At 46.3% G+C, this 13,023-nt stretch overlaps 1 protein-coding gene across 1 annotated transcript in view; it reads left to right on the top strand.

The window, feature by feature from the left end:
• PRKDC (protein kinase, DNA-activated, catalytic subunit) overlaps window positions 1-13,023 on the top strand; it is an 836,940-nt gene that overhangs the window by 792,090 nt on the left and 31,827 nt on the right. Inside the window, exon 83 of the mRNA XM_063923695.1 lies at window positions 9,987-10,188. Coding sequence (XP_063779765.1) covers window positions 9,987-10,188 — 202 coding nt within the window. The remainder of the gene's footprint in view (window positions 1-9,986; window positions 10,189-13,023) is intronic.

Below are 13,023 nucleotides of genomic sequence, written 5' to 3'. Positions count from 1 at the left end.
GGTGCAAAGCAGGGGGGGGGGGCACAGTTTTTTTGTGCTATATATGTATTTATAAAAGCGCTAACAGGTCTGAGGCTTTGTATAAGGGTTTTCAGAACCGGGATAAGCGCTGGGTTGTGAGCTTGCAAACTCTGACAGGCTTTACTGTGGGTCTGTCCCCTACATGCCCAGTGTGTCTGAGGGTGTCGGTACACGTGTGTCGGCAAGTCTGAGGCTCTTCTCAGGAGGAGGCTGGATTAGGGACAGAAACGACTGTGGGAGTGACCATGTCTGCACCGCCGACTTCTGATTGGGTAAATGTTTTGAGTACTTTGAATGCAAATGTGGCTCTATTAAATAAGAGATTGGATAAATCTGAGTCTCAGAATCAGGCATGGAAAAAATCCGTGGAGGATGTTTCGTCACAGGTCCAAACCCCCTCGGGGTCGCAAAAGCGTTAATTTACCCAGATAGCAGATACCGACACGGACTCTGACTCCAGTGTCGACTATAGTGATGCCAGATTAAATCCTAAACTGGCTAAGAGCATTCAGTACATGATTGTGGCGATAAAAGACGTGTTACATATCACGGAGGACCGTGATGTTCCTGATACTAGGGTCTGTATGTGTAAGGGGAAGAAACCTGAGGTAACGTTTCCTCCCTCTCATGAACTGAACTCTCTTTTTGAAAAGGTTTGGGAAAATCCTGACAAGAAGTTTCAGTTTCCCAAGAAAATTCCGGTAACATATCAGTTCCCCTCTGGGGATAGGGAAAAGTGGGAGTCACCTCCCACTGTAGACAAGGCTCTGTCACGACTGTTCCAAAAGGTGGTGCTTCCGTCCCCTGACACGGCAGCCCTAAAGGAACCTGCGGATCGTAAGCAGGAAAATACATTAAAATCCATTTATGTCACTACAGGTACGCTGCTCAGACCTGCCGTTGCTTCGGCGTGGGTGAGTAGCGCTATTGAAAAATGGGCAGATAACTTGTCATCTGAGATAGATACCCTGGATAGGGATAGCATTCTTTTGACACTGGGTTATATCAAGGACGCTGCAGCCTACCTAACGGAAGCTGCGAGAGACATTGGCCTTTTGGGATCAAGGGCCAATTCCATGGCAGTCTCGGCTAGAAGAGCATTGTGGATTCATCAATGGAATGCTGATGCTGACTCTAAGAAGGCTATGGAGTCTCTGCCGTATAAAGGTGGTGTCTTGTTTGGTGATTGCCTCGCTGACCTGGTATCTACGGCTACCGCGGGTAAGTCATAATTTTTACCTTAAGTTCCTGCACAACAAAAGAAAACGCACCACTATCAGATGCAGTCCTTTCGGCCCAATAAATACAAAAAAAGGATGAGGGTCTTCCTTCCTTGCTTCTAGAGGAAGAGGAAAGGGAAAAAGGTCACCGGCTGTGGCAGGTTCCCAAGAGCAGAAGTCCTCTCCGGCTTCTGCCAAATCCAACGCATGACACTGGGACTCCTATGCGGGAGTCCGCACTGGTGGGGGCACGTCTTCAACTCTTCAGTCAGTTCTGGGTTCGTTCGGCCCTAGACCCATGGGTGTTAGAAATAGTGTCCCAAGGGTACAAACTGGAGTTTCAAAACGTTCCCCCTTTGCGATTTTTCAAATCAGCCTTACCAGCTTCTCTTCTGGACAGGGAGGTAGTATGCGATGCGATACAAAAGCTGTGTCAAAATCAAGTCATTGTCACGGTGCCCCCGTCACAACAGGGAGAAGATTTTTATTCGAGCCTCTTCGTGGTTCTGAAGCTGGACGGCTCGGTCAGACCAATTCTGAACCTAAAATCCCTCCATTTCTATCTAAGGAAATTCAAATTCAAGATGGGATCTCTCCGAGCTGTGATCTCCAGTCTGGAGGAAGGGGATTTTAGGGTGTCGGTCGACATAAAGGATGCCTACTTACACGTCCCCATATATCCTCCGCATCAGGCTTACCTGAGGTTTGCGATTCAGGATTGTCATTACCAATTTCAGACGTTGCCGTTTGGTCTATCCACGGCTCCGAGGGTTTTCACCAAAGTTATGGCGGAAATTATGGTTCTCCTGCACAAGCAAGGAGTCACAATTATCACGTACTTGGACGATCTCCTGATAAAGGTGAGATCCAGGGACCGATTACTGCAGAGCATTACGATTTCCCTGACAGTTCTGCAACAACATGGTTGGCTCCTGAACTTGCCAAAGTCACAGTTGAGTCCAACGAAACGACTGTCGTTTTTGGGAATGATTCTGGACACAGAATTACAGAGCGTTTTTCTTCCAGAAGAAAAGGCTCTGGAGATTCAGAGTCTGGTCAAACAAATTCTGAAGCCAGCGAGAGTGTCAATCCATCAATGCACTCGATTGCTGGGGAAGATGGTGGCGGCCTACAAGGCCATTCAGTTTGGCAGGTTCCATGCCAGAGTGTTTCAGTGGGATCTGTTGGACAAGTGGTCCGGGTCCCATCTGCACATGCACCGACAGATAATCCTGTCTTCCAACACCAGAATCTCACTCCTGTGGTGGCTGCACAGCTCTCACCTCCTAGAGGGACGCATGTTCGGGATCCAGGACTGGATCCTGGTGACCACGGATGCGAGTCTCCGAGGCTGGGGTGCAGTCACACACGGGGAAAATTTCCAGGGAAAATGGCCAAGCCAGGAAGCTTGTCTACACATAAACATTCTGGAATTAAGGGCCTTTTACAACGGCCTTCTACAAGCGGAACATCTTCTTCGCGATCTGCCCGTCTTGATTCAGTCGGACAACATAACAGCAGTGGCGTACATAAACTGCCAGGGCGGAACGAAGAGCAGAGCGGCAATGGCAGAGGCCACAAAAGTTTCCCGCTGGGCGGAAATACATGTAAGCGCTCTGTCGGCGGTCTTCATTCCAGGTGTGGACAACTGGGAAGCAGACTTCCTCAGCAGACACGATCTCCATCTAGGAGAGTGGGGTCTTCATCAAGAGGTCTTTGCAGAAGTGACAAGTCGTTGGGGAATTCCTCAAATAGACATGATGGCGTGTCGCATCAACAAGAAACTTCCGAGATATTGTTCCAGGTCGAGGGACCCTCAAGCAATAGCGGTGGACACCCTACTGACACCGTGGGTGTTTCAGTCGGTATATGTGTTCCCTCCGATTCCACTCATTCCAAAAGTGATAAAGATCATAAGAAGAACAAGGGTTCATGCAATCCTCATTGTTCCAGACTGGCCAAGGAGGGCCTGGTATCTAGATCTTCAGGAATTGCTCATATAGATCCCTGGCCTCTTCCTCTACGAGAGGATCTGTTACAGCAGGGGCCGTGCGTGTACCAAGACTTACCGCGGCTTCGTTTGATGGCTTGGAGGTTGAACGCCGGATCCTAGCCCAAAAGGGTATTCCCAGTGAAGTCATTCCCACACTTTTTCAGGCTAGAAAAGAAGTAACGACGAAACATTATCACCGTATTTGGAGAAAATGTGTCTTGGTGTGAATCCAAGACTGCTCCTACGGAAGAATTTCAGCTGTGCCGTTTTCTCCATTTTCTGCAAGCAGGTGTGAATGCGAGCCTAAAGTTAGGCTCAATTAAAGTACAAATTTTGGCCTTGTCAATTTTCTTTCAAAAAGAATTGGCCTCCCTTCTGGAAGTTCAGACTTTCGTGAAAGGCACACCCAACCTCCCTTTGTGGCACCATGGGATCTTAACGTGGTGTTGCAGTTCCTGCAATCTCATTGGTTTGAACCTTTACGTAAGGTAGAGTTGAAATTCGTCACTTGGAAAGTGATCATGCTGTTGGCCTTGGCCTCTGCAAGGCGGGTGTCTGAATTAGCGGCTTTGTCTCACAAGAGCCCCTATTTGATCATCCATGAAGATAGAGCGGAGTTGAGAACTCGTCAGCAATTTCTGCCAAAAGTGGTGTCATCGTTTAACATGAACCAACCTATTGTGGTGCCAGTGGCTACTGACGCCTTAGCGGAATCGAAGTCTCTAGATGTGGTCAGAGCTTTGAAAATTTATGTAGCCAGAACGGCTTAGATTAGGAAAGCTGAGGCTCTGTTTGTCCTGTATGATCCCAATAAGATTGGGGCTCATGCTTCCAAGCAGACTATTGCACGCTGGATCTGTAATACGATTCAGCAAGCTCATTCTACGGCTGGATTGCCGTTACCGAAATCGGTGAAGGCCCATTCTACCAGAAAGGTGGGCTTACCCTATTAACCCTTACATGCAATATTCCACCTAGGAGTTATATTCAATACAGGAATTGGCAGCCTCTCAACAGAAACAGGCTGAAAGGCCGGTGGTAAGTAAATCACATAGACATGAAACAACATCTTAACAGTCTACACATGTTTCAGATGAGGACTCGTCGGAGGATGAGGACTCATCGCACTCCGGGTCTGCATACAGAGATGAGGAGGAAGGCCTCAGCTCAGTGCACATTCCTGTGCTAATTAGTGGTAGGAAAGCCATTTTATCCTTAGTGGAGGCAGCAGAGCTTTTGTTAAAATCTAATGCACTTGTGTTTATACGTCCAAGAATACTTAGGACTGAGTTTTCTGGGTCAGAACAGCTGACGGAAATTATGCAAGAGGCTTGGGTTACACCCAGTAAGAAGTTTAGAATTCTAAGGAAATGGAATTCCAATTATCCTCTTTCGGCTAAAGTCTTTTTTTAAAAAGGAGGTGTCTCCCAAAGTAGATGCGCATGTCATCCAATTGGTGTGAAAAATCTACATTACCTCTGCCTTGAACATCATTAAATGATGTCTCGTATAGGAAAATAGATGGTTTTCTTGAAACCATTTTCTCCTGGTCTGGGGCAATCATAAGACGATCCATGGTTTCGGCTTGGATGGCAAAAGCAGTGGCAGCCTGGGCTGATGCATTGGAGGATGACCTTTCAATGGCATATAGAGAGCAAAAATCCCATATTGCACATGTCAAACAGGCAGCTATTTTGATGGAAGAAGCAGCCTTGGATATGGGTACAATTGCCTCTCAGGTATCAGCTTCAGCAGTAGCAGCTCGCAGAGCGGTTTGGCTACGTACATGGAAAGCTGACTCAGAATCTAAGAAGGTTCTGGAGTCTTTGCCTTTTACTGGAGATATTCTTTTTGGTAAAGAATTAAACAGTGTTTTGGAGTCAGAAGCAGACTCCAAGAAAGTGAAATTTTCTTCCACACATAAATCCAAGCCTAGATTTCCAGCTTTTCGGCCCTTTCGGACTCAAGGAAAGGCTTATGGCAAACAGTCTCAATCTGACAAGTCTGGTAAGACTAAAAAGCATTGGACTACCAGAGGGCTGGCTTCCATATCAGAAGATAAACCATCAGCCTGATAGTGCGGGCCTCCACCTGGGGGACCCCAGTGTGGGAGGCCAAATTTTTCAGTTTGCACAGGTCTGGCAACAGTCTACCACAGATGCCTGGGCGCAAGAAGCGGTATCTCACGGTTATGCATTTGCTTTCAAGAAACACCCTCCTCAAACGTTTTTTGGTACCAGCCTGTCTTCAGTCGAAACAAAGGCAAGGGATTTGCAAGAGGAAGTTCAGAAGTTCCTTCAGTCGGGAGTGATAATTCCAGTTCCTCCTGCACAACGAGGACAAGGTTTTTATTCCAATCTGTTTCTATTCCGGAAGCCAAATGGGTCGTTCCGGCCCATACTCAATATCAAAGTGCTAAACAAGTACATTTGGGTGCCTCGGTTTCATATGGAGACTTTACGTTCCATTACTTTGGCCATGGAGCCGGAGGATTTTATGATATCCCTGGATATCCAGGATGCTTACCTTCATGTTCCTATAGCACTGTCCCTTCAGCGCTTCTGTATCTCAGGTTTGCCATCTCCAGCAACATTTTCAGTTTCAGGCCCTACCATTTGGACTGGCCACAGCTCCAAGAGTGTTCACCAAAATTATGGTGGTAATGGCATCTTATCTCTGTCAGCAGGGGATAAGGATTTTTCCATATCGTGACGATTTATTAATCCTGGCACAATCTCAGGAATTGCTTCAGTGTCATCTGTGGCAGACAATAGCTTAGACACGGTTGGCTCATAAATTGTCCCTGGTTCCGTGTCAATGGATAACTCACTTGGGGGCTGTGTTGGATTTGAGTCTTCAGAGAATAATTTTACCTCAGAACAAAATATCCAAAATTCAGTCAAGTATTCAGGAGCTGCTACACAGTCAAAGGGTATCCATTCACTCAGCAATGCGTGTGATGGGGTTGATGGTGTCAACATTCGACATGGTGGAGTATGCTTTGTTTCACTCGAGGTCTCTGCGATGTCTGATCCTTTCCAAATGGAATGGTTTTCATCAGACAATAACACAGGCTATGGTCCTTCCTCTGGAAGTAAGGAGGTCATTAGCCCGGTGGCTGCAGACATCCCATCTGGACAAAGGGAGACCCTTTTGGATTTCAGGTTGGCAAATTCTGACAATGGATGCCAGCCTTCAGGGCTGGGGAGCGGTGTCAGGAAGGAGTTGCTTCCAGGGGCAGTGGACAAAGGAAGAGAGTTGCCTGCCAATAAATATATTGGAACTTTGGACCGTATATATGGCACTTATTCAGGCAAAGGACATCCTTCAGGGGAAACCAGTCCAAATCTGCTCAGACAATGCAACGGCAGTAGCGTACCTCAACCATCAGGGAGGAACTCGCAGCCAAAATGCAATGAAGGAATAAGTCACACATTTAAGTGGGCAGAACTTCATCATCCAGCTTTGTCCGCAGTGTTCATTCCGGGAACCTAATCTGGGAAGTGGATTTTCTCAGTCGACACACCATTCATGCAAACGAATGGGCTTTACACCCCGAGATCTTCCAAATTCTGGTAGACAAGTTGGGGTTACCGGAGATAGATCTCATGGCGTCCCGTCAGAACAACAAAGTTCCCACATATGGGTCAAGAACAAAGGATCCCAAAGCGATCCTTGTGGATGCCCTGTCAGTGAGATGGGACTGGCATCTGGCCTATGTGTTTCAACCAATCGCCCTGTTACCCAGGGTGATGCAAAAGGCAAAACAAGGACTAGACGACATTGGTAAACAGATCTGCAGAGGTTGTCAATGGATGCTCAATTCCTACTCCCTCAACGTACAGATCTACTGTCTCAGGGTCCTTGCTATCACAAGCACCTGGATCCGACTGTCTTTGACGGCATGGCTCTTGAGGCTTCCATCCTGAAAGCAGAGGATTCTCACAACAGGTAATTCAAACAATGCTCAGAGCAAGGAACCTTCCTCAGCTCGCATTTATCACCGAATATGGCAAGCCTATATTCAATGGTGCAGTTACCGGCAATTTGATCCTAGGTCTTTCAGAGTTTCCAGAGTAGTAGCATTACTTCAGTTAGAAATGGACAAAGGTCTAAGGGTGGCTTCCTTGAGAGTGCAAGTGTCAGCATTGACTGTATGGTTCCAAAAGAAAATTGGTAACCTACAGGATGTGCACACTTTTTCCAGGGAATGCTGCACATTCAACCTCCTTTTGTTCCTCGTATAGTGCCTTGGGACTTAAGTTTAGTCCTAAAGGCCCTTCAAGTTGCCCCATTTTAACCACTGAAACGATTGGATTTTAAATGGTTGACAGCTAATGTTCTGTTTCTACTGGCTATTGCTTCAGCTAGAAGAATTTCAGAATTAGGGCCATTGTTATGTTGCCCACCTTTTCAGATTTTTTTTTTTTTTTTTTTTTTAATACAGCTAGAGCGATTCTCAGAACCAAATCTGGGTATCTTCCTAAGGTGATGTCTAAATTCCACCTTATCAAAGAAATTGTAGTCCCGGCCTTCCAAGAGCTCAACCTTTCTGCGGGAGATGTATCGTTGGACGTAGTCTGTGCTTTAAGGATCTACGTGGATCGTACCAGTGGCATCAGAAAAACAGACACACTCTTCATTCTCTACGAATTTCACAAGAGAGGATGGCCTGCTGACAAGCAGACACTGGCGAGGTGGCTTTGAATGACTATTTCAGAAGCGTATTCTCAAGCTGATCTCCCTGTTCCGGCTAATGTCTCTGCTCACTCTACTCGTAAGGTAGGTCCATCATGGGCAGCACAACGTGGTGCTTCAGCAGAACAGATATGTAAGGCAGCCACATGGTCTTCCATTAACACATTCATTAGACATTATGCCTTTGATACCTTTGCATCTCAGGACACTGAATTCGGGCGAAGGATTCTCCTGTCCAATCAGAAGCGTCCCCACCACTAAATTGCTTTGGGACATCCCAATGTTATCCTTTGGATAACCTATGGACTCTGCAGGAGAAATAATCTTTATGGTAGACTTACCATTGATATCACTATTTCTCCTATTTCCACAGGGATCCCACCTTGACTCACCTGATTTGAGGATCCTTTCACTTACTAACCTCTTCCTTCTTGTACGGAAGGGTGTGCATGTGTGTTCTTCCCGCCTGATTAGGGCTCTCAATGATGCTCCTGCCTTGTGCTTTGGAAAACAACTGAATTGCCTGAGCCAGGAGGTGGAGATATAGGGACAGGCCCATTGCATTCTGGGAGGCCGAAAGCTTTGATCGTTTGGCGCCAATCTGCTGTTGCTACCTCATTTCCTAATGTTCTCCTGTGGACTTAGGAGAAAGTGATCAACGGAAAGTCTACCACAACCATTTTTGTTCTGTATGTAATAATGTTTTCAAGGACTATTTATAAGTGATATTACATGTTATAGATGAGAAAATATGGGTATCACTTTAAGAAATGTCTTTTTGCAGGTTAGTTATTTTGTATATATTTTTAGCTCCATTGGAAATATAGTTTATAGCTAGAAAAATGCAGGTCAGATCTTTTTCTGAGCATGTTGTAGGTGAGTAAATTTTTTATGAAGGATGATATACACTCCTTTTCTTATTTATTTGTGTGCCAACTTGCACATCTTGACCGTATTTGACCACACTACTGACACACTAGGCAAGGGCGCAGCTACCATAGGTGCAGGGAGTGCAGCTGCTATGGGGCCCAGAGCTAGGAGGGGCCAACCTTCCGTGTCACAGTTACATGTGCTATATTTATTTTTCACCTTTGGGTGGTGGTATATAGGGACCTTTACAAACGTTTGCCTTGGGGCCTACAATATATCTAGGTATGTCCCTGGACCTGCTTTTTGTAATGTGGTGTAAAATTAACTGGACGGCATTATAATCTTACATAATATTAATTGGGGCACTTTAATGTGGCACAATATGAAGTTGAGGCACTATAGTGTTTATTAGCATATAGAATTATATCAACTGGTGGCAGCACTGGAATGTGGCATAATATTAACTGGGTACACTATATCATAATGTGAATTGGGGGTACTGTGTTGCATGATGTGTACTGGCAGCCCTACAATGTGGCATAATGTGATCTAGGGCACTACTATTTTTCAGAAAATTAACTAGGGCACTACTATGGGGCATACATTAACATCTGCTGCAGAGAGGTGTCTCTCTAGAAGTATTGTGATAGGGCCCCTTAAAAATCCTGTTATGGGGCCCACAAAATACTAACTATGCCCCTGCTACTAAGGGTATATTTTCTAAAGAGCAGGTTTTTAGAAGTCGAAATGTTGTCCATTATAATAAATCAGATTCCACTTATTTATCTAGCATCATTTAAAAGATAATAGCTAGAATCTGGTTGCTATGGGCAACATCTCCACTTCTAAATACCCGCACTGTACTCCCTAGTGAGTAACTGTACTCCCTAGTGAGGCGAGGAGGCTTGCAGAGAGCATGATCCGTCTGGTGCCACACAACTGCTAGTCTGCAGTACTCGCCACTTCTGGGGGGAGATCACCTGCCGTTTTTGAGCTCATTGTTTAGTCGGATGCTTTTGTGTTTGTTTGTTTGTTTGTTTTTCTAACTGAATGTAAATAAGTATTTTGTTCCACAGTGATGATTTGTATTCATCTTAGGCAAGTCTATATGGTTTATTCTAATGCCAACTTGTATTACTAGACACAGCACTGATGTGTTGTATAAAATATGTCTTGTTTTGCAGGAGAGCCTTTGTCAAGATGAGCACAGCTCCGGAAGCGTTTCTGGCTCTGCGCTCCCACTTTGCCCGCTCTCATGCTTTGCTGTGTATAAGCCATTGGATTCTTGGCATTGGAGATCGGCACCTCAGCAATTTTATGATCAGTATGGAGACTGGTGGAATGATAGGCATTGACTTTGGTTACGCTTTTGGTACTGCTACCCAGGTAAGCCAAACCAAGAGACTAATGGTGTACATTTGACAGTTTTCAATAGGATGAACTGTGTCCATAATTAGTTTACAAACACAAGTTTATTAAAATATTGCAGTTTAAATATTAATAAACAGAGTATTTCCCCCTTTCAACCATGTAGGGGATCCCTTGAAACACTGCAGTATAGAGGATGCATTAGAGCTTGATCACTTTAAATGTGGCTGCAGAAGTTATAGCTCCTCCCCCTCCTTACCTCTGCAGCTTGCTATAATTTTCTGCTTGATCAAAGTACCCTTCAGAACTAGATGCTCAATTTTTTCCTTTTTTACATGGCGTATTTTCCATCAGCATCCATGCTTTCTTTCATCATCACTACCATCCCCACGGCCATGGCATCTGCAGTACACCTGAAAGAGGCTGAGGAGGTACAACGGAAGAGACCTACCATTCTGGATGGCAGCCATCCCTTTGGTGCAAGTTTTGGGTGGGGGGGGGGGGGGGGGGGGGGTTTACTTTCACTATCCAGCACTTTTGTGCCTTCTTGGAAGATTTTCTGCACTGCGACAAGCTTGCTGCTAGTGACAGTAGCAGCTATCCTTTTTGTCCTCTTCTACCATCTTGATCTGCAGCTGTTCTCTAACTTCACTAATCTTTCTGTTATGTCTGGTAAGGGGAGTATGTCTAGGACTAAGGGGGTCATTCCAAGTTGATCGCTCGCTAGCAGTTTTTAGCAGCCGTGCAAACGCATTGTCGCCGCCCACCAGGGAGTGTATTTTTGCTTTGCAGAAGTGCGAACGCCTGTGCAGCAAAGCGCCTGCAAAAACATTTTGTGCAAAACAAGACCAGCCCTGGACTTACTCTTCGTGTGCGTTGATTCTAACTTTGGAGGGTTGGTTTTTGACATCACACACCCGCCCTGCGTTCACCCAGCCACGCCTGCGTTTTCCCTGGCACACCTGAGTTTTTCCAAACACTCCCTGAAAACGGTCAGTTGACACCCAGAAACGCCCCCTTCCTGTCAATCTTCTTGTGTTGTGTTGTGCCGTGCGACTGAAAGCTTCGCTAGAACTTGTGCAAAACCACAAAGGACTTTGTACCCATACGTCGCGCGTGCGCATTGCGGTGCATGCACATGCGCAGAAATTGGCGATTTTTAGCCTGATCACTGTGCTGCGAACAACAGCAGCTAGCAATCAACTCAGAATGACCCCCTAAGCCTGGACTAGCGACAGTGACCAACATTTTTGCCTGCTTTAAATGCCATGTCCGATTGACCTGTGCGCAGTCTGCAGAGCTGCCAAGAGAAATCCTGGGCCCCGGTACAACATCTTCCTGGGCCCCCCTGCCCCCACTGGAGGGGGTGTGACCACAGCATGCTGAAGGCATGGCCACACCTCTTTGGGGGGGTGTCTAGTACATCAGAAGCACCCACTCACAGGAGCATGGCATGCCCCCCAGCCAGGGTAGTAGAGAGCCTGGCTGGGTCAAAGTACTTTTTAGGGGGCATGGCCTAATCAAAGGAGGTGTGGACCTGGGCCCCTCTATCAGACCTGGGTCCAGGTAATTTGTAAACCCCCCCCTCTCGGCAAAACTTGCAGTCTGTGGCGGCAGGAAGGCAACTCAACTTTAGCCGCTTGTTAGGGTCTCCTGCTCTGTGCTGCCACGTCGTCATGGCAACCGGGAGACAAGTGCTAGCGGAGTAACCTGAGCGTAGCTGATACTCCGGTTCGGGTCTTTTGCTGTGCAGTGGTTACAGGCTCTGTGCACGGCAGGGGATCCGGTGCTGGTTTTTGTGCTCACAGTCTGTGAGGTCTGAGTGGGGCGTGGACAGCACCTGCTATATAAACCCTCTTCTCAGGTTAGGCAGATGCTGCTGAATCTTTGTTGGTTAGTCAGTTCCTGAAAGCTAGCTAGTACTGTGTAAACTTTGTATTTGTTTGTTGCTTACTGCAAATAGGCCTTGGGATTTGGTATTACACTCTGCCAATCCAGACCTAGCAGTAAGACTGGAGTCAGTCGTTTAACCTGCTGGGGTTCTTTTGCTACTCTGTGAACCTAGCAAGTTTGCGGCTGTATTCTCAGACTTGCCTGCCAAAATCCTTTCTCACTGTGCAAGGTGTTCAGGTGTCAGTTTAGTGGCAGTAAGCTGAACCAGTGCACTGCAAGTGAGGACTAGGATTGTGGAGACTCTCCTTGTGTCTATTATTCCATCTCTGACCAAGGAGTTTACTGCCACACCCGTTGGTAACCCTTTAGGGTTTTGCTGTTGCCCTTAGCAACAGCATTTCGGGTTCTCTACGTATTAAATCACAACATCTCGCTTCTTTCCATCTGAGCATTCCTAATACTAGGGAGACACCCAGTTTCTTAGCCTTTGGGCTTCTCTGTTCACTTTGTGTTTATTTTGTTACCCTATCACCTTCTATGTATGTAATGTCATATTCCCCAGTCTGTCTGTGAGTTCATTTGTTTTGCATCCCTCTCCGTTCAGACACCAGTACATTCCTGCTGGCACTGGTGTGCATAACACCGCTAGATGGCTAAACCAGCCTGTACACGATGCTGTTGCTGAGCTCACGCGGCTTGCAGCACTTTTAGATGGATGAACAGGGATCTTACCTCCTCAGCCAATCTCCTTTTTCTCCTCCTCTGCTCCTTGAGCTTGTGTGGGTTCAAAGTCTGGCACAGTCAGTGCATGGTCTGGGCAAGGTTTTATCTTTCTTTTAAAAGGATCATGGAATAGGCTTCCACTTCTAGAATTCACAAGCATCCAGATCGGGTGATTCTTCAGTCTTGCAAGTGATTTCTTCTTGGTTTTCCTTGTAGGCTTCCTAGCAGTAAGCATAT

The sequence above is a fragment of the Pseudophryne corroboree genome, chromosome 5 (genome assembly GCF_028390025.1).
Source record: "Pseudophryne corroboree isolate aPseCor3 chromosome 5, aPseCor3.hap2, whole genome shotgun sequence".
Classification (NCBI taxonomy): Eukaryota; Metazoa; Chordata; class Amphibia; order Anura; family Myobatrachidae; genus Pseudophryne; species Pseudophryne corroboree.
The sequence above is the reverse complement of the archived record's forward strand: the minus strand, read 5'-3'. Positions and strand labels throughout refer to the sequence as shown.